This window comes from Salvelinus alpinus, chromosome 18 (genome assembly GCF_045679555.1).
Source record: "Salvelinus alpinus chromosome 18, SLU_Salpinus.1, whole genome shotgun sequence".
Taxonomy (NCBI): Eukaryota; Metazoa; Chordata; class Actinopteri; order Salmoniformes; family Salmonidae; genus Salvelinus; species Salvelinus alpinus.
In genome coordinates this window covers 15,552,250-15,576,438 of record NC_092103.1, presented here as the reverse complement: position 1 = coordinate 15,576,438, position 24,189 = coordinate 15,552,250, and the positions used below count along the sequence as shown (strand labels likewise).

Sequence of the window (24,189 nt, the reverse complement as noted above, 5' to 3'; positions counted from 1 at the left end):
AACACCTAGGCACGTCACCTGATAGAATTGGCCACAGGATTCTACACTGGCAGCTACTACTTTGATGGTCCCCTCTACTACAAAGGTAAAAACTCAACGAGCAGGCTTATTAAATTGACCTATGAACACCCCACCACACCAGTTGAGTCAATGGCCCACTGTCCATTTTGTGACTGTAACTTTAAGTTGTAAAATAGTGAAAGGTCCCCTTTAACATGTTTCAAATGAGAGAGAGATTATTGTTGCATTGGCAGAACTATCTGCATAAAGACCAATGAGTGGCAGGGAGGCGATTCATGGATTTAACCCCCTCGCTTCGTGGAGAGGAAAAGGTGAAAAGGATGCCTAAGATAAATCTATTTAAACGTTTTTAACCTCAACCTTTTCCTACGAATCATGACATTATTTTCAGTCATTGCACAACCCCAGTTCGTGAACTATTACGTGTTGTAGCACAGTTGCTTAATCGTGGAATGGTTCTTTTCTTTTGTTACCCAAAGATACTGAACATAGCTATAAACGCAACATGCAACAATTTCAATGATTTTACTGAGTTACAGTTCATATAAGGAAATAGGTCAATTGAAATAAATAAATGAGGCCCTCCATAATCTATTGATTTCACATGACTGGGCAGGGGCACAGCCAAGGGTGGGCCTGGAAGGGCATAGATCCAGCCACTGGGGAGCCATTCAGAATTAGTTTATCCCCACAAAAGGGCTTTATTACAGACAGAAATACTCCTCAGTTTCATCAGCTGGCCGAGTGGCTGGTCTCCCCGCAGGTGAAGAAGCCGGATGTGGAGGTCATAGGCTGGCGTGGTTACACGTGGTCTGCGGTTTTGAGGCCGGTTGGACATACTGGAAAAATTCTCTAAAACAATGTTGGAGGCAGCTTATGGTAGAGAAATGAACATGACATTTTCTGGCAACAGCTCTGGTGGACATTCCTGTAGTCAGCATGTCAATTGCACGCTCCCTCTAAATGTAAGGAATCTGTGGCATGGTGTTATGTGACAAAACTAAACATTTTAAAGTGGCCTTTTATTGTCCCCAGCACAAGGTGTACCTGTGTAATGATCATACTGTATCATCAGCTTCTTGATATGCCACACCTTTCAGGTGGATGGATTATCTTAGCAAAGGAGAAATGCTTACTAACATGGTTGTAAACAAATTTGTGCACAACATTTGAGAGAAATAAGCTTTTTATGCGTATGGAACATTTCTGGGATATTTTATTTCAGCTCATGAAACATGGGTCCAACACTTTACACGTTGTGTTTATATTTTTGTTCAGTAGATACTTTAAGAAAACATGAAAACTTTGACAACTAATTGTATAGAACTAATGTAACAGATTTTAATCAGACACGCCTTTTGATATCCATTGAAACTCATATTTACACAGTAACACTTTGAATTAATACATTACAAATCATATAACATCTATAGAAGCAGTGCAAAAAGGCACCATCGTTACAAACAACCTCAATAAAATGACACAATCTTAAACCTCAGACGTGTGTGAAAGCTTTACTCTCAAAAGACCCAGACTTTGAGAGGTTACGTCCACCTGTACGCCCATCTTCTGCCATTGCATTTTCTATCTTCCACAGAACAGACCTCTTTAGGGTTTGCCGAAAGTCATGACCCATTAACACATACAGTATGGGGTTAAGGAAACTGTTTGCTGCAGCCATTGTGCTGCCCAACTTCAGCCAAGTGTAGAGCATCTCAAGGCTGTGGTTCCCCAAGTTCAACTCCAACAGGACAAAGGTGTGATAGGGCACCCAGCAAACGAAGAAGGACACAATGAGGACAGTCATTACCTTGACAGGTTTAGTGGATTTCATGGGGCGACTCCTAAGCTGTACAAAGATAACTGAGTAGCAGAAGACTATAATCAAAAGAGGAATCACAAAGCCACAGACAAATCGACTCAGAGCCACTGCCTTGTGCCCAGACTGATAATCAGTATAGCACAGTGTATCAGCCCCGTGTGTTTTGATCTGGCGGTGGACTAGTGAGGGTACAGTCAGGGCAGCAGAGAGGGCCCACACGAGGACGACCACTCCGGATGCTCTGGGCACGGTCCGGTTGTTCTGAGCCCAGACAGGAAAAGTGATTGACATGCAGCGGTCAACACTGATCAGAACCAGCAGGAAGACGCTGCTGAACATGTTGAGGAACATAGTGGAGGAGGTCAGCTTACACATGACCAGCCCAAAGGGCCAGTGTGAGGTGACCATGTATACAATGTTAAAGGGCAGACAGACACAGAACAGAAAGTCTGAGATGGCCAGACTGAGGTACCAAGTGGTGTTGACCGATGTCCTCATCTTGAAGCCGGAGATCCAAATTACTATAGCATTTCCACTGAGCCCCAGTAGTGATATAAGGATATTGATTACAGTTTCCACTGAAAAGGACCTGGGATGGTTGAAAGTCACTGAGCCAATCACAGAGGTGTTTTCATATGTTTCATTGTCAGCAGTATAATCTTCTTCATATTCTTTATAGTCAAAATCCTCCATGTTACTGTAAGACTTTTCTAGTCAAAGACTCCTAAAACGTCCTGTTGGTATACGCACAAATGATCAGTCAACACGTTGAAAGCATACAATTACAGCTAGTCATGTGCTCAAATAACTTCTCATTATGTGCCTTTTGTCAAACTTCAGAACTGAGCACTATGACATAAAAAGGTGTGAAGTAAAAGACTCACCTTGTGTCAGTGTGAAATGACAGCAGCTATCACAGCCTACTGAGAGTGTTCTCTGAGTTTAAATACCCCTGCCTCTGGAGCAATGGCTCACTTCTTCTTTCATTTTAAGTCACAACTTAAATGAATGAGGAACCTTGTTGGTTTCCGAGTTTGTAGTTCCACATCACACCAGAGTATGTGAGCGGAGCGGAGCAGAGCGAGGAGCAGAGCGTGCCCAATTTGACTGGAGCGTGGATCGAGATTCAAATCAAATCAAATCAAATTTTATTAGTCACATACACATGGTTAGCAGATGTTAATGCGAGTGTAGCGAAATGCTTGTGCTTCTAGTTCCGACAATGCAGTAATAACCAACAAGTAATCTAACCTAACAATTCCACAACTACTACCTTATACACACACACAAGTGTAAAGGGATAAAGAATATGTACATAAAGATATATGAATGAGTGGTGGTACAGAACGGCATGGCAAGATGCAGTAGATGGTATAGAGTACGGTATATACATATGAGATGGGTACTGTAGGGTATGTAAACATAAAGTGGCATAGTTTAAAGTGGCTAGTGGTACATGTATTACATAAAGATGGCAAGATGCAGTAGATGATATAGAGTACAGTATATACATATGAGATGGGTAATGTAGGGTATGTAAACATTATATTAAGTGGCATTGTTTAAAGTGGCTAGTGGTAAATTTTTACATAATTTCCATCAATTCCCATTTTTAAAGTGGCTGGAGTTGAGTCAGTATGTTGGCAGCGGCCGCTAAATGTTAGTGGTGGCTGTTTAACAGTCTGATGGCCTTGAGATAGAAGCTGTTTTTCAGTCTCTCGGTCCCTGCTTTGATGCACCTGTACTGACCTCGCCTTCTGGATGATAGCGGGGTGAACAGGCAGTGGCTTGGGTGGTTGTTGTCCTTGATGATCTTTATGGCCTTCCTGTGACATCGGGTGGTGTAGGTGTCCTGGAGGGCAGGTAGTTTGCCCCCGGTGGTGCGTTCTGCAGACCTCACTACCCTCTGGAGAGCCTTACGGTTGTGGGCGGAGCAGTTGCCGTACCAGGCGGTGATACAGCCCGACAGGATGCTCTCGATTGTGCATCTGTAGAAGTTTGTGAGTGCTTTTGGTGACAAGCCGAATTTCTTCAGCCTCCTGAGGTTGAAGAGGCGCTGCTGCCCAAAGGCTGGAGCGTCGGCCTGCTCCCCCGCTCCAATTTCGCTTCAGTAGCGTTCCAAGAAGCGATCACTTCACGAGCTCAGGGCATGCCCGCCTCAGCACGCATTTGTAGTAATCTTGTGTTCGGCTATACAGTCGTGGCCAAAAGTTTTGAGAATGTCACAAATATTCATTTTCAAAAAGTCTGCTGCCTCAGTTTGTATGATGGCAGTTTGCATATATTCCAGAATGTTATGAAGAGTGATCAGATGAATTGCAATTAATTGCAAAGTCCCTCTTTGCCATGCAAATGAACTGTATCCCCCCAAAACATTTCCACTGCATTTCAGCCCTGCTACAAAAGGACCAGCTGACATCATGTCAGTGATTCTCTCGTTAACACAGGTGTGAGTGTTGATGAGGACAAGGCTGGAGATCACTCTGTCATGCTGGTTGAGTTCGAATAACAGACTGGAAGTTTCAAAAGGAGGGTGGTGCTTGGAATCATTGTTCTTCCTCTGTCAACAATGGTTACCTGCAAGGAAACACGTGCCATCCTCATTGCTTTGCACAAAAAGGGTTTCACAGGCAAGGATATTGCTGCCAGTAAGATTGCACCTAAATCAACCATTTATCGGATCATCAAGAACTTCAAGGAGAGCGGTTCAATTGTTGTGAAGAAGGCTTCAGGGCGCCCAAGAAAGTCCAGCAAGCGCCAGGACCGTCTCCTAAAGTTGATTCAGCTGCGGGATCGGGGCACCACCAGTACAGAGCTTGCTCAGGAATGGCAGCAGGCAGGTGTGAGTGCATCTGCACGCACAGTGAGAAGAAGACTTTTGGAGGATGGCCTGGTGTCAAGAAGGGCAGCAAAGAAGCCACTTCTCTCCAGGAAAAACAGCAGGGACAGACTGATATTCTGCAAAAGGTACAAGGATTGGACTGCTGAGGACTGGGATAAAGTCATGTTCTCTGATGAATCCCCTTTCCGATTGTTTGGGGCATCCGGAAAAAAGCTTGTCCGGAGAAGACAAGGTGAGCGCTACCATCAGTCCAGTGTCAAGCCAACAGTAAGGCATCCTGCGACCATTCATGTGTGGGGTTGCTTCTCAGCCAAGGGAGTGGGCTCACTCACAATTTTGCCTAAGAACACAGCCATGAATAAAGAATGGTACCAACACATCCTCCGAGAGCAACTTCTCCCAACCATCCTGGAACAGTTTGGTGACAAACAATGCCTTTTCCAGCATGATGGAGCACCTTGCCATAATGCAAAAGTCATAACTAAGTTGCTCGGGGAACAAAACATCGATATTTTTAACTCCCCAGACCTTAATCCCATTGAGAACTTGTGGTCAATCCTCAAGAGGCAGGCGGACAAACAAAACCCCACAAATTCTGACAAACTCCAAGCATTGATTATGCAAGAATGGGCTGCCATCAGTCAGGATGTGGACCAGAGGTTAATTGACAGCATGCCAGAGCGGATTGCAGAAGTCTTGAAAAAGAAGGGTTAACACTGCAAATATTGACTCTTTGCATCAACTTCATGTAATTGTCAATAAAAGCCTTTGACACTTATGAAATGTGTGTAGTTATACTTCAGTATTCCATAGTAACATCTGACAAAAATATCTAAAGACAGTGAAGCAGCAAACTTTGTGAAAATGAATATGTGTCATTCTCAAAACTTTTGGCCACGACTGTAGCCCCTTGCGTTAGCTACTGTCATGAAGTTCGCAAAATATTTTCATAAAGAAGCTGATAAAACTCACAGGTGTTAACTCAAGGTGACTTACAAAGATGAGGACCAAGCGCAAAAGAGGGAGTGCGGCAACTAAACAATCATTGTGGAATCTGAAAAGACACGTATCCCAAAAGCATGATGATGTACTTACTAGGTGCTTAAATAAAGGAATGAGGTGGGTAGATAACTAAGTATGTCATTGTAGCTGGATTTCCAATCACTCAACTCAGCTCACATGCTCTGCATCACAAGCTTGGCGTGTTCAGCACCACGGAGAGCACCATTTCTATCACTCTATTTTCAGACAGCTGGGGAGCTATAGTTAAAAGTTGAGCAATATCGCCTTCTTGTGTTAAACTTAGGAAATGAAATAAATCTGAACGGTTGGTTTGATTTGTATGTTTTTTTAGATTGCTGAGAGGAAAGGTCAAGGATACCTCTCTTCACAACGACCATGCACACTCTTGTCATGTAAGTGAGAAAATACATATTCCTTACATACAAATCAAATGTTATTTGTCATGTGCTCCGAATACAACAGGTGTAGACCTTACTGTGAAATGCTTACTTACGAGCCCTTTTAACCAACAATGCAGAGTTTTAAAAAAGTAAGTAAGAAGAATTTGCTGAAGAAAGTAAAGAAAAAAATAGCAACACATTAAAAATAACAATAACCACGCTATATACAAGGGGTACCGGTACCGGGTCAATATGCAGGGGTACAAGGTAGTCGAGGTAATTAAGTTAATATGTACATAACAAGTCAAAAGTTTGGACACACCTACTCATTCCAGGGTTTTTCTTTATTTTTACTATTTTCTACATTGTAGAATAATAGTGAAGACAAACTATGAAATAACACATATGGAATCATGTAGTAACCAAAAAAGTGTTAAACAAATCAAAATAAATTGTATATTTGAGATTCTTCAAAGTAGCCACCTTGCTGACAAATCTGCACACTATTGGCATTCTCTCAACCAGCTTCATGAGGTAATCACCTGGAATGCTTTTCAATTAACAGGTGTGGCTTGTTAAAAGTACATTTGTGGAATTTCTTTCCTTCTTAATGCGTTTGAGCCAATCAGTTGTGTTGTGAAAATGTAGGGGTGGTATACCAAAAAGATAGCCCTATTTGGTAAAAGATCAAGTCCATATTATACCAAGAACAGCTCAAATAAGCAAAGAGAAATGACAGTCCATCATTACTTTAAGACATGAAGGTCAGTCAATCTGGCAAATTTCAAGAACTTTGAATGTTTCTTCAAGTGCAGTCACAAAAACCATCAAGCGCTATGATGAAACTGTCTCTCATAAGAACCGCCACAGGAAAGGAAGACCCAGAGTTACCTCTTCTAGAGGATAAGTTCATCAGAGTTACCAACCTCAGAAATTGTAGCCCAAATAAATAGCCCAAACACTAAAGGACACCAATAATAAGAAGAGACTTGCTTGGGACAAGAAACATGAGCAATGGACAATCACCCGACCTCAACCCAATTGAAATAGTTTGGGATGACTTGGACCGCAGAGTGAAGGAAAAGCAGCCAACAAGTGCTCAGCACATGTGAGCACTCCTTCAAGACTGTTGGAAAAGATGATGTCTTCTATTATTCTACAATGTAGAAAATAGTAAAAATAAAGAAAAACCCTTGAATGAGTAGGTGTGTCCAAACTTTTGGCTGGTACTGTACATGTAGGTAGAGGTAAAGTGACCATGTATACAGTACCAGTCAAAAGTTTGGACACCTACTCGATGGTTTAGCTGTAAAACGTTTTGAGGATCTGTGGACCCACCCATACATGTGGTAGGCATCTTTTAAGCCTCCTCAGGGGGAGTAGGCATTGTCGTGCCCTCCTTGCGACTGCATTGGTGTGTTTGGACCATGATAGGTCCATGATGTGGACACCAAGGAACTTATAGCCATTATAGTCCCGTCGATGTGAATTAGGATGTGCTCAGCCCTCCTTTTCCTGTAGTCCATGATCAGCTCATTTGTCTTGCTCACGTTTAGGGAGAGGTTGTTGTCCTGGCACAACACTGCCAAGTCTCTGACTTCCTCCCTATAGGCTCTCCTCGTCTTTTGTGATCAGGCCTACCACCGTTGTGTTGTTGGTAAACTTAATGATGGTGTTGGAGTCGTGCGTGGCCACACAGTTGTGGGTGAACAGGGAGTACAGGAGGAGACTAAGCACGCACCCCAGAGCGGCCCCCGTGTTGAGGGTCAATGTGGCTGATGTGTTGTTGCCTACCCTCCCCACCTGGGGGCGGCCCATCAGGAATTCCAGGATCCAGTTGCAGAGGGAGGTGTTCAGTCCCAGGGTTCTTAGCTTAGTGATGAGCTTGGAGGGCACTATGGTGTATTCAATGAACAGCATTCTGAAGTAGGTGTTCCTTTTGTCCATGTGGGAAAGGGCAGTGTGGAGTGCAATAAAGATTGCATCGTCAGTGGATCTGTTGGGGCAGTATGCGAATTGGAGTGGGTCCAGTGTTTCTGAGATGGTGTTGATGTGAGCTATGACCAACCTTTCAAAGCATTTCATGGCTACAGATGTGAGTTCTACAGGTGGTAGGCATTTATGCAGGTTACCTTGGCGTTCTTGGGCACAGGGACAATGGTGGTCTGCTTGAAACATGTAGGTATTACAGACTGGGTCAGGGAGAGGTTGAAAATGTCAGTTGAAGACATTTGCCAGCTGGTCAGCTCATGCTCTGAGTACACGTCCTGGCTTCATCAGACCACTTCCGTATTGAGCATGTCACTGGTACTTCCTGTTAGAGTTTTTGCTTGTAATCAGGAATCGGGAGGATCTAGTTATGGTCAGATTTGCCAAATGGAGGGCGAGGAAGAGCTTTGTGTGCGTCTCTGTGTGTGGAGTAAAGGTGATCTAGAGTTTTTTTCCTCTAGTTGCACGTGACAAAAATTTGGTAAAAAGGATTTCAGTTTTCTTGCATTAAAGTCCCCGGCAATTATGAGCGCTGCCTTTGGATGAGCATTTTCTTGTTTGCTTATGACCTTATATACAGCTTGTTGAGTGCGGCCTTAGTGGTAGCATCGGTTTGTGGTGGTATATAGACAGCTACGAAGAATATAGATGAAAACTCTCTCTGTAAATAGTGTGGTCTACAGCTTATCATGAGGTACTCTAACTCAGGAGAGCAAAACCGTCGAGACTTCCTTACTATTAGAGATCGGGCACCAGCTGTTGTTAATACAGAGACACAGACCCCCCCCCCCCGATTTTACCGGAGGCTGCTGTTCTGTATTGCCGATTCACAGAAAACCCAGCCAACTGTATATTATCCATGTCCTTATCCAGCCACGACTCGTGAAAAATAGGAAATTCAAGTTTTTAATGTCCCGTTGATAGGATAGTCTCGAACGAAGCTCATCCGATTATCCATTCCTTGATGCAGTCTCGCCGACCACTGTAGCGGCATCTCCTCTTCTTAAGAGGGAAGGGGATTTGGGCCTGGTCTGGGAAGAGCAGTATATCCTTCGCAAAAATCCTCATCCAGGTCAAGGTGAGTAATCGCTGTTCTGCTGTACAAAACCTATTTTCGGTAACGGAATGTACAAAAAAGTAAAAAAACACACAAAATGACACAATTTGTCAGGAGCCTGTAAAACGGTGGCCATCCCCTCCGGCGCCATTCTTATTCCTGGTCTAGGGATGACCTTTTATCCTTTAGTTATATTTACATGTATGTTTTTCACTTTTAAGCTCATTTAGATAGGCCTCTATATGTAACATTTATTACATAGCTTCCGCCGCAGTCACTCCATGGTCAGTCACTCCATTGGAGCTACTCCTCTGGTACTGGTCCTCCATTGCCAGGAATGTAGTACACACCTGGGTGATGCCACAGCTGCTGAAAAGCACACGAAAAGCCATCACATCTTAGCAGTGGTTCGGAGCATTCTCTCAACAGACCCTGAACTTCCGTTGCTACCTCTGGACACAGCATGCAGTCATTGGTGTAATACTTCCAAGCTGATTAAACAAAAATATAGATATCAAGCCAAAATAAACTTTTCATCACGATCTTGCAACTGAGAGTCAAGACCACATGATAGTGATCAAACCCTAGAGCATTCAAAACCCCACAAAATATATTTTTTAAATGCAACAAAAAACACTTAGAAATAAAATACAAATATATTACAATGTTTACAGATTATATTTTCACCTGTTCAGTAAGGTTAGTCTGTGGGTGGTAGCTGGGTCTGAGCTTTTGAGTGATCCCCCAGGACTCATACTGTAATTCAGAGAGCAGCTGGCCGGTGAATTGGGGACCCCGGTCGGCCACAAGAAATCGGGGGACACCCAACCAGGTAAAGATCTCCTCATTCAGGATCTTGGTGATATGGTGTGTTTTGCTGTCCCTCAGAGGGAACATCTCGAACCACTTGATGATATAACCAGCAGGTATACATTTCTGTTCTTCTTACTGGGTGGAAACGGTTCCATCAGATCCATCAGTTTCCTGGTTTCTTGTTGTCTGCTTTATACTGTTGGTGCAGGACGTTATGTTTGTAATGAATTGTCTAGTGGGCTATGTTCTCAAATAATCGTAAGGTATGCTTTCGCCGTAAAGCATTTTAAAAATCTGACACCGTGGTTGGATTCACAAGACCTTCATCTTTAAATCTATGTAAAATATGTTTTGTTTTCTGGATTTTTATAATGAGTATTTCTGTATTTGAATTTGGCGCCCAGCAGGGTCACTGGCTGTTGAAGAGGTGGGACGCTAACGTCCCACATACCCAAGAGAGGTTAAATAAAGGTTAAATAAATAAAATAAAAATTGTGTTAATGTGCAGAAAACCCAGGCTTTAACGAGAGCAAAATGTCTGTGATCTTCAGGTTGGAAAGTCGGAGCTCTAGAAGTTGGACTTCTGAGTTGAATGACCGTCCAAAATGATTTTCCCCAGTCCGGGATGTTTTTTTCCCCCAGTTGTCTTGAACGCACTGAAATCAGAAGAAGTCGGAGATGAACGCAGCATTATCATGTGCGTGACAGTATAGGAGGAGCTTTTAGACTAATCCCAGTGAATGACAGGAAAGTGCATGGCTTTCCTTTGATATAACTTTTTATTCTAGCAATATTCAGCCAATATTTCCAAACGTTAGGAATGAGCCCTGAAGACAAACACAGGGTAGTATAATTCTTGCCTGATGACTCAACCTGAATTTAATTCAGCTGCTCTATCATCACTGAATACATTCAGTCTGAAACTTCCATCCTAGAAGTCGTTTGTGTGGCTTCAAAATGAGGGGCGTTGTGCAAAACAAATTCATCAGCAATTTGTCTCTAACAAATCTAACCAATAACACAGTTGTAACAACTGTTACATATATAGGCCTTTCTAAATTAGCCTAAAGTGAAAAACATACATGGTCATCTAAATAAAGGTTAAAAGGGTAGACCAGGAATTGTATGTAAAGAATATTTCACTTCTGCAAGTCTCAACTAAAGTTCCTTTGACATGTAGTTGTCATGGTTCCACCTGTCACCAGAGGGCGGCAGAGACCGTCCTAGAGACATTAATGACACTCAGGTGTGTCCTATTACTCATTATTATTTCCCTGTTAAAAGAGGTGTGTTTTCTGGTTTCCTTTGCAGAAGCTTGAATTGTTTATAGTGTGCCGAGTGAGTTTTTGAGAAACAGGCTGCGGGTCAAACTCATAAAAGACACACCCTTGTCCACTTACCCTCGCCTTATGCCCTTGGGGGAATCCCCGTCACCATCTTGGAGGGCGGTCCAAATGATTAGCCAGGAAAGGGAAGTTTGCAACGTAAGCCCCTCAGCCATCGTTTTTAGTCGAGTTTGTGAGTGTACAATTATGTTCACTCCGGGGCCTGAAACTCCCCATAATTAAATTTGCGACAATTGTACATCTGCTAAGATTAGTCCGCCAAAACTAAAAAACAACATCAATGGAGATGTCAACATACAAGTGTAAGTAAAAACAAATGTGAATAAATTAGAAATTGTGCTACTAATGCACGTGACGGCACAAACATGTCTCATAAAAAGTAAATATCTTTTTCTTTGGTTATTTTTTGGGAAATTGTAGAAATAAAAATGTTTCCTTCAGAAGTTCCAGCTAGGCAGGCTAACGTTAGCGAATTAATTTGCTAGCTATCATACAGTAGGTGTATATTAATAATTATATAGTTAATATAAGTAGACATGTAATCATAATTGACTGTAGCGCATATTAAAAAAAAGAAAAAAAAAGTAACCTTTATTTAACTAGGCAAGTCAGTTAAGGACAAATTCTTATTTACAATGACGGCCTGACAACTCTGGGCCAATTGTGCGCCGCCCTATGGGACACCTACTATACATTTAATTTCCTACAATAGGGGTGACATGTCTTCTGAAATGTATTCAGATTCAACGTACTATACAGGTTCAGGGGATCATAAACTCACAGAAAAAACAGTTAATTATGTAGCTTGGTTTAACAACAAATTATTCACTCTGCAGTGATTTATAAAAAGAGCGTGCAGCAGCTGGCAAGTAGTTGAGCATGGTCATCAGATCTCGGTACTTGTTTTTTTTGATGGGCAGAGGACTCATATGCTCTAGGGTAGTGGCTTGCAAAATAGGGAGGTTGAGGTGTAGCTCCTTGTTTTGGTTTGGAGATCAGCCACGATTTCCATCCCTCAAATAGACTGTGGCTCTGTATGCCGTACAGATTCCAAGGATCAACTGAAATTAGAACAGAAACATTTTAAGTTCCTGACATCAATAAACAACTTTCATAGTCAAGCATTAGGATATTTTATTGTTAGAACAACATGTTGCATGTTGATGGGATGGGTAAACTATTCTCTGTGCAATACCTGTGACTTTTAACCACCTCACTGAGGTGATCTGTAGTCCAGCTGGTTGCTTGAGGACAGAATCTGGGAGGTGCCTGAAGTCTTCACATTGCATCCTCATCACCTTGAATGGTTTTGCTGGTTGTGCTTCAAGTATCATCTTTGAAACATCATCAGGTGTATGAAGGACTGACACCTTGTGCCTCTTCTCGATGGTGGCAAAAGATCGATCACAAGGAAGAAAAGAATGACCAGACCATGAACTTCTGCTCAACTTGGGTAAAGTAACCCATAGAGACGAGCATCGACATCAGATTGAGCATCCGCCAGTTGTTATTCTGCCCACAGCATCTGTCACTGAAGATGATCAACTTGCGCACCTCTGGTTTGGTGAGTGGTGTGAATTTTGTCTTCACCCACTTCAATATGCAGCTTGCCACCTCAATGAACCCTCGGTGTGCAATCCCCTCATGCCAAACACACATGTATGCAGGATCTTCTTTTCCAAGTTCCTGTATGCAAAGGTTAACATTTGACAGCTGCCGCTGGTAGTGTGAGGTTCTGAGTTATGCACTATAACCCAATGCTATATCACATGTGATGGAATATTAGCAACTGTTGGCCTGGGTGTCTGTGTGTGTGTGCTGGAAGTAACAGTTAGCCCCAGATAAGTGTGCTGGGAAGCTGTGGTTAGCCTTGAGTGAGAACAGTGTGCTTTGTATGCAGGTGCAAATAGCTCAGACAATGTTGCAGAGCTGTCTGACCTCAGCCTCTGGGGTGAGGGAGCGTAATCTACACAGCAACAGCGCCGGGACACCAAAGAGCGCAAAGAGGCTAGGACTAGCCTGAGTGCCGGCGATAGGCTGGGTGAGTCTAAACCACGCCCAGTCTCTACTCTGTGACAGGCCGGCTCGGAAGCAGGAACTACCTCTGTCAGAGTATATTATAATATCTTTGTCAGGAACAAGTCAGTTCTCTGTCTTATCCTGCGTGATGATACATTGAACCCGTATATACGAAAATTGCATTTACCATTTATTGCTTAGTTAATAAAAAATACATAGCATACAATCGGTGACTCATTGTCATACTTATCCTTATACCAGATTGAATTGACGCAACCCTAACAGTAGTAGACATTGGAGTGGGTCAGATTAGGGGTGTACATCACCCCTGTAGATCTACAGAAATGACATAGCAGTCAGTATTGGCTTTAGCCCACTGTGTCACTTTGAAGCTGTGTGTAGGCCTTTTCGGCTTTTCAATGGTGCAACTCACTTTCAACTGCAATCTTCCTCTTCAGATGTTGCTGCTGACATCTTAGTGAAGAATGCGTCACATTTGCCACAGGTGTCACTCCTTGGTTGGCCGAAATTGAGACTCTGCTGTTTGAAAATGCTGTGGTATTCTTCTCTTCTCTTCATATTTTCACTTGCCTGAAGACGGCTGATGGTTAGCTGGAACACAGACATGAAAGTGACCTTGCACACATTCAATCTCTGGCCTGCTTGCTGTACATGGTATTTGAAGGTTTGTTTCCATCGTTTGTTCTCCTTTGTATCCTCAGGTTTACGTCTCCGTTTCACCTCATGCTGCAATAAAAATTGATAATGATAAATTCAGAATTGAATATACTGTAGCACATTCAGGGTATTGCTTGATCAGGACCTCCATCTTTCACACACTCCCAACCTATAGACAGAATGAGTTTGTATTGCACCATTGTGTAACACTGCACTTTCAGAGTTAATTAATGTACGTATCATTACTGTCAAAGGTAAACTATGCAAGTGTTCAATAGCTATTATAATAATAGGCGTTTTGTCTTATTTCTAACCTGTTCTAAGCCGGAGAGAATCAACGCTTGTTGTTTCTCGTATGGGACAGTGTAAAAACTGTTGAACAGATGCAGTTGCGCTCATCAGTCAACGTTCCACAATCCTTTCTGCACGTCGTGGAACACGCTCTTCCCTGCACGATACAGTGTAACGTGACCTATAACTAGCTAGCTACTGTAGCCATGTCGAATCATCCGGTGGATGGAGAAAAAGTAGCTAGCTATGTTTCTTCTATAATCTAGCAATAATATTTGTAACGATAATGTATAAGTCAGTAGCCAACGAACTTTAGCTAATATGTTTTCTCTATAGTTACAAATTAGACAACCCAGAACATACATGTTAGCTACTGTACTCTATAGCTAGCTTGATTGTTTGATATACGGTTCTTCCACATACCTCTTGGACAGCTTTTCCCAGTTTTTTCTTGACCCTTACGATTTGTATAGGGTTTTCCCGCATCCCGTAAGATCTTCCTTTGCCTGTCTTTCCATTCTTTTAGTTTTGTTTTACGTTTCTTTCCCACATTTCGGCGATTTTCATCAGCAACAGAAAAGTTGTGCGCTTGTCCGTCCATTCTGAGTGGTGCACATAAACGGTTATTCCACGAGAGCCTATCTTTAAATGTAAAATTATTGTTAATTAGCGCGTGGAAAGCTTGTGAAACCGGTTCACTATAGAAAAAGGGTGTCCAATAATGATTTTTCATGTATATCTCTTTTTTTTTTGTCACATATGGTTCTTCGTCTGTAGGATTCATTTGACCTCGTATTTTTCAGAGTTCACAGTTGTCTTGAAAGCACCGTAAAGGTAGGCGCTCGCTCGCGTGGTTTCAGAGTGCGTCATTTCAGACAAACCGTGAACATGGCGGGTCTAGTAGCAGCAAAGAAGTGCATCACCCCTCTTGTTGTGATCAAAAGGCTTTCTTCCCCGGAATATAAAGCCCAAGCCGCCTACCACAAGAAGGTAAAAAATAACTAGCTGTGTTTGATAGCTGATAAATTCAACCACTGTTGATGGAGACATGCCAAGCCATGTCTCCATCAACGGGAATGGCTTGGCGCAGTAACGTTAGGCAACTAATTTAGTAGGTTAACTACCTATATTAGGGAACTGAACTTGCCCAGAAGCAAAGATAGCATTGATGAACTGCTATGTATCTGTCATTATCACGTTAGCTAGTTGAAATATATTCATTAAAGAAAGCGGTAGCTTAGGTAACATGCGTCACATGCCTTGCCTAGTATTAACTTAGAATACTCTAACGGTAACGTTAGCTAGTTAACTGTAATTTAACATGTTCGTTTTTTTCCCCTGCCAATACAATTTATGTACAGCAGCATGTCGAGTGAGACAAGTGCTACTTGACGGTTAATCTGTTCCGTCCTGAGCTGTTAGCTAATTCCACAGCTATTTTGGTAACAGGTACCTAACTAGTTAATTTATTTACGCAGGCGACATGCAGTGAAGCGGCATCCATAGTGGTAGCCCTGGCAATACGCATTTTCATTGATTTTGGATCTTTATTACAGACTCTGAAATAACATTTACACAGTAACTCGGTTTCTGTTGACCATCATTAGATGTGTGTTAGAGGACACATCCTATCCCTTGATCATTTCTGTAAGGTGGAGTTTTAAACGCTCGGTCTGAACATTGAAGCCCAAATTAGTGTTTTTTGTAATGTTTTTTTACGAGCGTGTATGCGCTTCAAATTAGAAAGGAAGCCTATTTTTCTCGCGTCTACGCGAAAGTGAGCGGGTAAATTGCCAGAAAATAGACCGTTTGTGCATTGTTAGGTATGGATTTGTGACATAATCAAAGTTTTTATATGTAGCAATAAAACACGAGGGGGCAGAGGTGTGGACTCGAGTCACATGACTTGGACTCTAGTCAGACTCGAGTCACAAGTATGATGACTTGCAACTCGACTGACTTTAACACCAATGACTCGTGACTCGACTTGAGCCTTATGACTTACGACTTATGACTTATGACTTGATACCCTCCCCAAGCCCAAATATTTAAAAAATTATGCTATTTAAAAAAAAGTGTGCAGCGCATCAACTCTTCATTTAATGGATTACAGTTTGAATCGGACAGCAGCCAATCAAATTGTGCCAGCTGAGAAAAAGTTGAGCGTGGCAGTGCAGAGGAAGGTCGGCGGGTAAATTCAGATGGAGCCCTTGGAAAGATGATACCCAAAATTATTATTTTCGGATATAAATTATCAACAAAAAGCGGATTGCAACTTGCAAAACATGCGGGAAGAAAATTAGGAGGCGCAACAATTTCGTTAAGTCGTGGCTAATATAGCCGACAGCTATATTGTATTACTTTACTAGTGTATCATGTAGGCAAACGTAACGTTAAATCAATGAGACTCCACACAGTCAGTGCGGGAACGTGATCATTGCACCCAAGATTAAGCTACAACTGGCTAGGCAGTTGGTAGCCTAAATCCTGCCTGATGTTACTGCTGTTCCTTAAACTATAGACATACGTTAGTCTACTGTAACCACAAAGAGACAGAGAGAGAGAGTGTAAGGTTGGGCGATTGTGTACAAGCCTACATCGCATGATTGCGATCCTCGATAGTCGATCACTTTTGGGGGGGGGGGTCTTTCTCATGAGTACCCATGTGTTTCCATGGAAATATAATGTTAATTTGGAAAGTAATAAATGTATAGATATTTTTAAAAGCATTCATGATTTGCGTAAATGTAATATACTATTACTAATGTAAAAAAATTGAAATGGTATTACATTTGGGTGAAGAGCACATTATGACTTGTTTAGGACTTGAGACTTGACTTGAACTTGCCTGTCTTGACTTGGGACTTGAGTGCTAAGACTTGAGTGCTAAACCGGGGGTTTGTGGTATATAGCCAATATACCACGGCTAAGGGCTGTGTGTAGGATGCGTCGTGCCTAAGAACAGCCCTTAGCTGTGGTATATTGGCCATATACCACCCTCCCCCGTGCCGTATTGCTTAATTATAAACTGGGTGGTTTCAGCCCAGAATGCTGAGTGGCTGACAGCTGTGGTATGAGACCATATGACAAAATATTTGTTTTTACTCTAATTACTTCAGTTAGTCTCAGGGCTAACACCCGTGCCAATATATCCTCAACACTGGCTTCTTGGGAATTATCACTTAAGTTTAGCTGCCAGTGCCAATAACACATATTTGAAAACAATACCTTTGTATTATATACCTACCTTTGTTGATTTTGAGCACAGGCATATAGCCAAGGCAGGCTACGGCTTGGAAACTCAAGGAACTCAAGAGAATACTGTTATGTAGAATGAACGAGACTAGCTAAATTCTCTATAAACTGCTAGGTTGTATTAGCTACAACTCTCCTCGGTGAGCCACTAACAGGAAGCAGGTACGGTGCATCCGGTAGGACATTTTTAAGATGAGTCAAAAGGAACACAACAATAATTGACAAGGGGCTATATAGCGAACATAACAAATATTACTGTTTATTATGGATTCTCATGACAGTTGGCATATGCTATGCAGTGTATGCGAATTGATGCTCTACTCTCGCATGCAAATTGATGGCGTCTCTGTGGTTTCGGCTTAACAGGATCACTTGCGGTACGGTTTTGGAAGCATAGAAATAATCATTGAGGAAAAAATAAAATACAATTAATACACACACACTTATAGGGTTAGTGTTCCCACACAGCCATATGTCCATGTTACAGCGCTTGTTAATGGAAAACAGACGGAACAGACCTGTTCTGTAAATGGACACCACAAACATCTTGTCACTCAAAAATACTGTTGGCTGCAACTGTGTAAGAACCGCAGTAAATGTAAATCCATTACACTTAAATTAGTATTTGCATGGTTACATAGTTAACGCAAAGGTTCTGTGTTTGAATCTCGTCACGGACAACTTTAGCATTTTAGCTAATTAGCAACTACTCGCTACTTTGCAACCGCTTAGCATTGTTGTAAACTTGTTTGAGGAATCAGGCAGAACTCATTTATCAGCAATAAGGGGTTTATTCCAGCAATTGAAAGGAACTCTCACGATATACCGGAGAGGATCTCAAAGATTTTACAATCATTCTTTATTAGGGCTGACCCCAGTTAGGTGATAAGGTCGACCCAAGATGGTTATTTTGTTGAGCAGTGGCATACAGTACCAGTCCAAAGTTTGGATACCTACTCAGGCTGTTTCTTTATTTGTACTATTTTCTACATTGGAGAATAGTGAAGACATCAAAACTAAGAAATAACACCTATGGAATCATGTAGTAACCCCCCAAAAGTATTTTAGATTCTTCAAAGTAGCCACCCATTGCCTTGATAGCTTTGCGCACTCTTGGCATTCTCTCAACCTGCATCATGAGGAATGCTTTTCCAACCGTCTTGGAGTTGCCACATATGCTGAGCACTTGTTGCCTGCTTTTCCGTCACTCTGCGGTCCAACTCATCCCAAACCATCTCAATTGGGTTGAGGTCGGGTGACTTGTGGAGGCCAGGTCATCTGATGCAGCACTCCATCACTCTCCTTCTTGGTCAAATAGCCCGTACACAGCCTGGAGGTGTGTTGGTCATTGTCCTGTGGAAAAACAAATGATAGACGTCTTCACTATTATTCTAGTAGTAAAAAAAAAAAAAAAACCTTGAATGAGTAGGTGTCCAGACTTTGGAGAGGTACGGTATATATTATTTATGGCACACGAGACGCCTGTCTGAGTGGACTAATCCATTGCGGAGTTTAGTTCTACAATGTTTGTTTGCTAACAGTAATTTCTGTTTAATCTATTCAATATTATTCGTTTTACTGTTCTCATTGTACTAGACACGTTGTTTGCAGAGTGCACAACTTAAGCTACAATTGTGAGAAACACATTTATGTTTATTTAATGCCATTTACAAGTTGACAAATTATTCATTATCTTATTTGAAGCGCTCCTGTCAATCTTGAGTAAGGACACGCACCTGGGTTAGGGGAGGGTTTGGCCAGCCGGGAATTCCTTGTCCCATCGCACTCTAGTGACTCCTTGTGGTGGGCCGGGTGCCTGCAAGCTGACTTCGGTTGCCAGCTGGACGGAGTTTCCTCCGACACATTGGTGCGGCTGGCTTCCAGGTTAAGCAAGTAGTGTGTCGAGAAGCAGTGTAGCTTGGCAGGGTCATGTTTCGGAGGACGCATGGCTCTCGACCTTCGCCTCACCCAAATCCGTAGGGGAGTTGCAGCGATGGGACAAGGCTAACTACCAATTGGCTATCATGAAAAAGGGGTATAAGTACAAAAAATAAATAATTCATAACTGGTACGCAGATCTGTATAAATGGTACGATAACTTGCCAATCCAAATGGAAAAGGTTGCCGACCGCTGGTGTAGCCTATTACCGGCAACTTCAGGGGCATAGCGGCAGAATTTAAGGCCAGCAGCGGAGGAGGGTGTGGAACATGTTTTTTTTCCTTCTGGGTAGGCTATATTGCTCTCTGGCACTCTTTAGTAATTGGTGTCTTAATTTTTATTCAGTGCTTAAAGCATCAGACAAGATCAGTAGCCTACATATAGCTGCATTTATTTATTAAAACGGGGTGTGTATTAGAGGTCGACCGATTTAATTAGGGCCGATTTCAAGTTTTCATAACAATCTGCATTTTTGGACACCGATTGTGGCCAATTACATTGCACTCCACGGAGACTGCGTGGCAGGCTGACTACCTGTTATGCGAGTGCAGCAAGAAGCCAAGTTAAGTTGCTAGCTAGCATTAAACGTTTCTTATAAAAAACAATCAATCTTAACATAATCACTAGTTAACTACACATGGTTGATATTACTAGTTTATCTAGCTTGTCCTGCGTTGCATATAATCAATGCGGTGCCTGTTAATTTCTCATCGAATCACAGCCTACTTCGCCAAACGGGTGATGATTTAACAAGCGCATTCGTGAAAAAGAGCACTGTCGTTGCACCAATGTGTACCTAAACCTCAATGCCTTTCTTTAAAATCAATACACAAGTATACATTTTTAAACATGCATATTTAGTTAATATTGCCTGCTAACATGAATTTCTTTTAACTAGGGAAATTGTGTCACTTCTCTTGCGTTCCGTGCAAGCAGTCAGGGTATATGCAGCATTTTTGGCCGCCTGGCTCGTTGCAAACTGTGAAGACCATTTATTCCTAACAAAGACCGTAATTAATTTGCCAGAATTGTACATAATTATGACATAACATTGAAGGTTGTGCAATGTAACAGCAATATTTAGACTTAGGGATGCCACCTGTTAGCTAAAATACGGAACCGTTACGTATTTCACTGAAAGAATAAACATTTTGTTTTCGAAATTATAGTTTCCGTATTTGACCATTTAATGATTTAAGGCTCGTATTTCTGTGTGTTAAGTCTATGATTTGGTAGAGCAGTCTGACTGAGCGGTGGTAGGCAGCAGCAGGCTCAAGCATTCATTCAAACAGCACTTTCGTGTGTTTGCCAGCAGCTCTTATCAATGCTTGAAGCACAGCGCTGTTTATGACTTCAAGCCTATCAACTCCCGAGATGAGGCTGGCAATACGATAGTGCCTATAAGAACATCCAATAATCAAAGGTATATGAAATGCAAATGGTATAGAGAAATATTCCTATAATAACTACAACCTAAGAAGTTTTAACTGGGAATATTGAAGACGCATGTTAAAAAGAACCACCAGCTTTCATATGTTCTGAGCAAGGAACTTAAACGTTAGCTTTTTTACATGGCACGTGTTGCACTTTTACTTTCTTCTCTGTTTCTGCATTATTTAAACCAAATTGAACATGTTTCATTATTTGAGACTAAATAGATTTTTATTTATTATATTACTTTAAAATGAGTGTTCATTCAGTATTGTTGTAATTGTCATTATTACAAATTCTATAACAAAATGGACGATTTTAATCGGTATTTGCTTTTTTATTGGTCCTCCAATAATCGGTAGTGCCGTTGAAAAATCATAATCGGTCAACCTCTACTCTAGACCCAAACTGTTACAGACCTACAGTGGGGCAAAAAAGTATTTAGTCAGCCACCAATTGTGCAAGTTCTCCCACTTAAAAAGATGAGAGAGGCCTCTAATTTTCATTATAGGTACACTTCAACTATGACAGACAAAATGAGGAGAAAAAATCCAGAAAATCACATTGTAGGATTTTAATGAATTTATTTGCAAATTATGGTGAAAAATAAGTATTTGGTCACCTACAAACAAGCAAGATTTCTGGCTCTCACAGACCTGTAACTTCTTCTTTAAGAGGCTCCTCTGTCCTCCACTTGTTACCTGTATTAATGGCACCTGTTTGAACTTGTTATCAGTATAAAAGACACCTGTCCACAACCTCAAACAGTCACACTCCACTATGGCCCAGACCAAAGAGCTGTCAAAGGACACCAGAAACAAAATTGTAGACCTGCACCAGGCTGGGAAGACTGAATCTGCAATAGGTAAGCAGCTTGGTTTGAAGAAATCAACTGTGGGACTAATTATTAGGAAATGGAAGACATACAAGACCACTGATAATCTCCCTCGATCTGGGGCTCCACGCAAAGTAACAAAGCCTACCATCAGTAACACACTACGCCGCCAGGGACTCAAATCCTGCAGTGCCAGATGTGTCCCCCTGCTTAAGCCAGTACATGTCCAGGCCCGTCTGAAGTTTGCTAGAGAGCATTTGGATGATCCAGAAGAAGATTGGGAGAATGTCATATGGTCAGATGAAACCAAAATAGAACTTTTTGGTAAACTCAACTCGTCGTGTTTGGAGGACAAAGAATGCTGAGTTGCATCCAAAGAACACCATACCTACTGTGAAGCATGGGGGTTGAAACATCATGCTTTGGGGCTGTTTTTCTGCAAAGGGACCAGGACGACTGATCCGTGTAAAGGAATGAATGAATGGGGCCATGTATCGTGAGATTTTGAGTGAAAACCTCCTTCCATCAGCAAGGGCATTGAAGATGAAACGTGGCTGGGTCTTTCAGCATGATAATGATCCCAAACACACCGCCCGGGCAACGGAGTGGCTTCGTAAGAAGCATTTCAAGGTCCTGGAGTGGCCTAGCCAGTCTCCAGATCTCAACCCCATAAATCTTTGGAGGGAGTTGAAAGTCCTCCTTTTGTCTGTCATAGTTGAAGTGTACCTATGATGAAAATTATAGGCCTCTCATCTTTTTAAGTGTGAGAACTTGCACAATTGGTGGCTGACTAAATACTTTTTTGCCCCACTGTATATCCATTCTGCCCTGCCTTTCTAAAGTCTTCGAAAGCCAAGTGAACAAACAGATCACCGACCATTTCGAATCCCACTGTACCTTCTCTGCTATGCAATCTGGTCACGGGTGCACCTCAGCCACGCTCAAGGTCCTAAACGATATAATAACCACCATTGATTAAAGACAGTACTGTACAGCCGTCTTCATCGACCTGGTCAAGGCTTTCGACTCTGTCAATCACCGTATTCTTATCGGCAGACTCAACAGTCTTGGTTTCTCTAATGACTGCCTCGCCTGGTTCACCAACTACTTCTCAGAGTTCAGTGTGTCAAATCGGAGGGCCTGTTGTCCGGACCTCTGGCAGTCTCTATGGGGGTGCCACAAGGTTCAATTCTCATGCCATCTCTTTTCTCTGTATATATCAATGATGTCGCTCTTGCTGCTGGTGATTCCCTGATCCACCTCTACGCAGACGACACCATTCTGTATACGTCTGGCCTTTTGGACACTGTGTTAACAAACCTCCAAAGGAGCTTCAACACCATACAACGCCTTCCGTGGCCTCCAAATGCTCTTAAATTCTAGTAAAACAAAATTCATGCTCTTCAACCGATCGCTTCCTGGCTAGCATCACATTTCTGGACGGTTCTGACTTAGAATATGTGGACAACTATAAATACCAAGGTTTCTGGCTAGACTAAACTCTCCTTCCATACTCACATTAAGCGTCTCCAATCCAAAGTAAAATCTAGACTCGGCTTCCTATTTCGCAAACAAAGGCTTCACTCATGGTGCCAAACATACCCTCGTAAAACTGACTGTCCTACCAATCCTTCGGCGATGTCATTTACAAAATAGCCTCCAACACTCAGACTGCATCCAATTTGTCAACAAAGCCCCATATACTACCCACCACTGCGACCTGTATGCTCTCGTTGGCTGGTCCTCGCTACATATTCGTCGCCAAACCCACTGGCTCCAGGTCATCTAAGTCTTTGCTAGGTATAGCTCTGCCATATCTCAGCTCACTGGTCACCATAGCATTTACATTTACATTTAAGTCATTTAGCAGACGCTCTTATCCAGAGCGACTTACAAATTGGTGCATTCACCTTATGATATCCAGTGGAACAACCACTTTACAATAGTGCATCTAACTCTTTTTTAAGGGGGGGGGGGGTTAGAAGGATTACTTTATCCTATCCTAGGTATTCCTTAAAGAGGTGGGGTTTCAGGTGTCTCCGGAAGGTGGTGATTGACTCCGCTGACCTGGCGTCGTGAGGGAGTTTGTTCCACCATTGGGGTGCCAGAGCAGCGAACAGTTTTGACTGGGCTGAGCGGGAACTGTACTTCCTCAGAGGTAGGGAGGCGAGCAGGCCAGAGGTGGATGAACGCAGTGCCCTTGTTTGGGTGTAGGGCCTGATCAGAGCCTGAAGGTACGGAGGTGCCGTTCCCCTCACAGCTCCGTAGGCAAGCACCATGGTCTTGTAGCGGATGCGAGCTTCAACTGGAAGCCAGTGGAGAGAGCGGAGGAGCGGGGTGACGTGAGAGAACTTGGGAAAGTTGAACACCAGACGGGCTGCGGCGTTCTGGATGAGTTGTAGGGGTTTAATGGCACAGGCAGGGAGCCCAGCCAACAGCGAGTTGCAG

At 42.4% G+C, this 24,189-nt stretch overlaps 1 protein-coding gene and 1 long non-coding RNA gene across 2 annotated transcripts; both read right to left on the bottom strand.

Moving 5' to 3' along the window:
• Positions 1–1,219: 1,219 nt before the first annotated feature.
• Positions 1,220–2,845, bottom strand: LOC139544496 (chemerin-like receptor 1). Its single transcript, XM_071351649.1, has 2 exons — positions 2,728–2,845; positions 1,220–2,577 (listed from the first exon to the last, which is right to left on the bottom strand). The coding sequence occupies exon 2, from the start codon at positions 2,534–2,536 to the stop codon at positions 1,517–1,519; it is 1,020 nt and encodes a 339-aa protein (XP_071207750.1). The 5' UTR covers positions 2,537–2,577; positions 2,728–2,845; the 3' UTR covers positions 1,220–1,516.
• A 6,159-nt stretch (positions 2,846–9,004) lies between these two features.
• LOC139544502 (uncharacterized) lies at positions 9,005–14,818 on the bottom strand. Its single transcript, XR_011668884.1, has 3 exons — positions 14,705–14,818; positions 12,489–14,059; positions 9,005–12,354 (listed from the first exon to the last, which is right to left on the bottom strand). It is a non-coding gene; the product is annotated as an uncharacterized lncRNA (long non-coding RNA).
• Between the last annotated feature and the right edge of the window lie 9,371 nt (positions 14,819–24,189).

Excerpts from the sequence above, each read along its gene's own strand:
- LOC139544496 (XM_071351649.1), bottom strand. The coding sequence starts at position 2,536 with ATGGAGGATTTTGACTATAAAGAATATGAAGAAGATTATACTGCTGAC.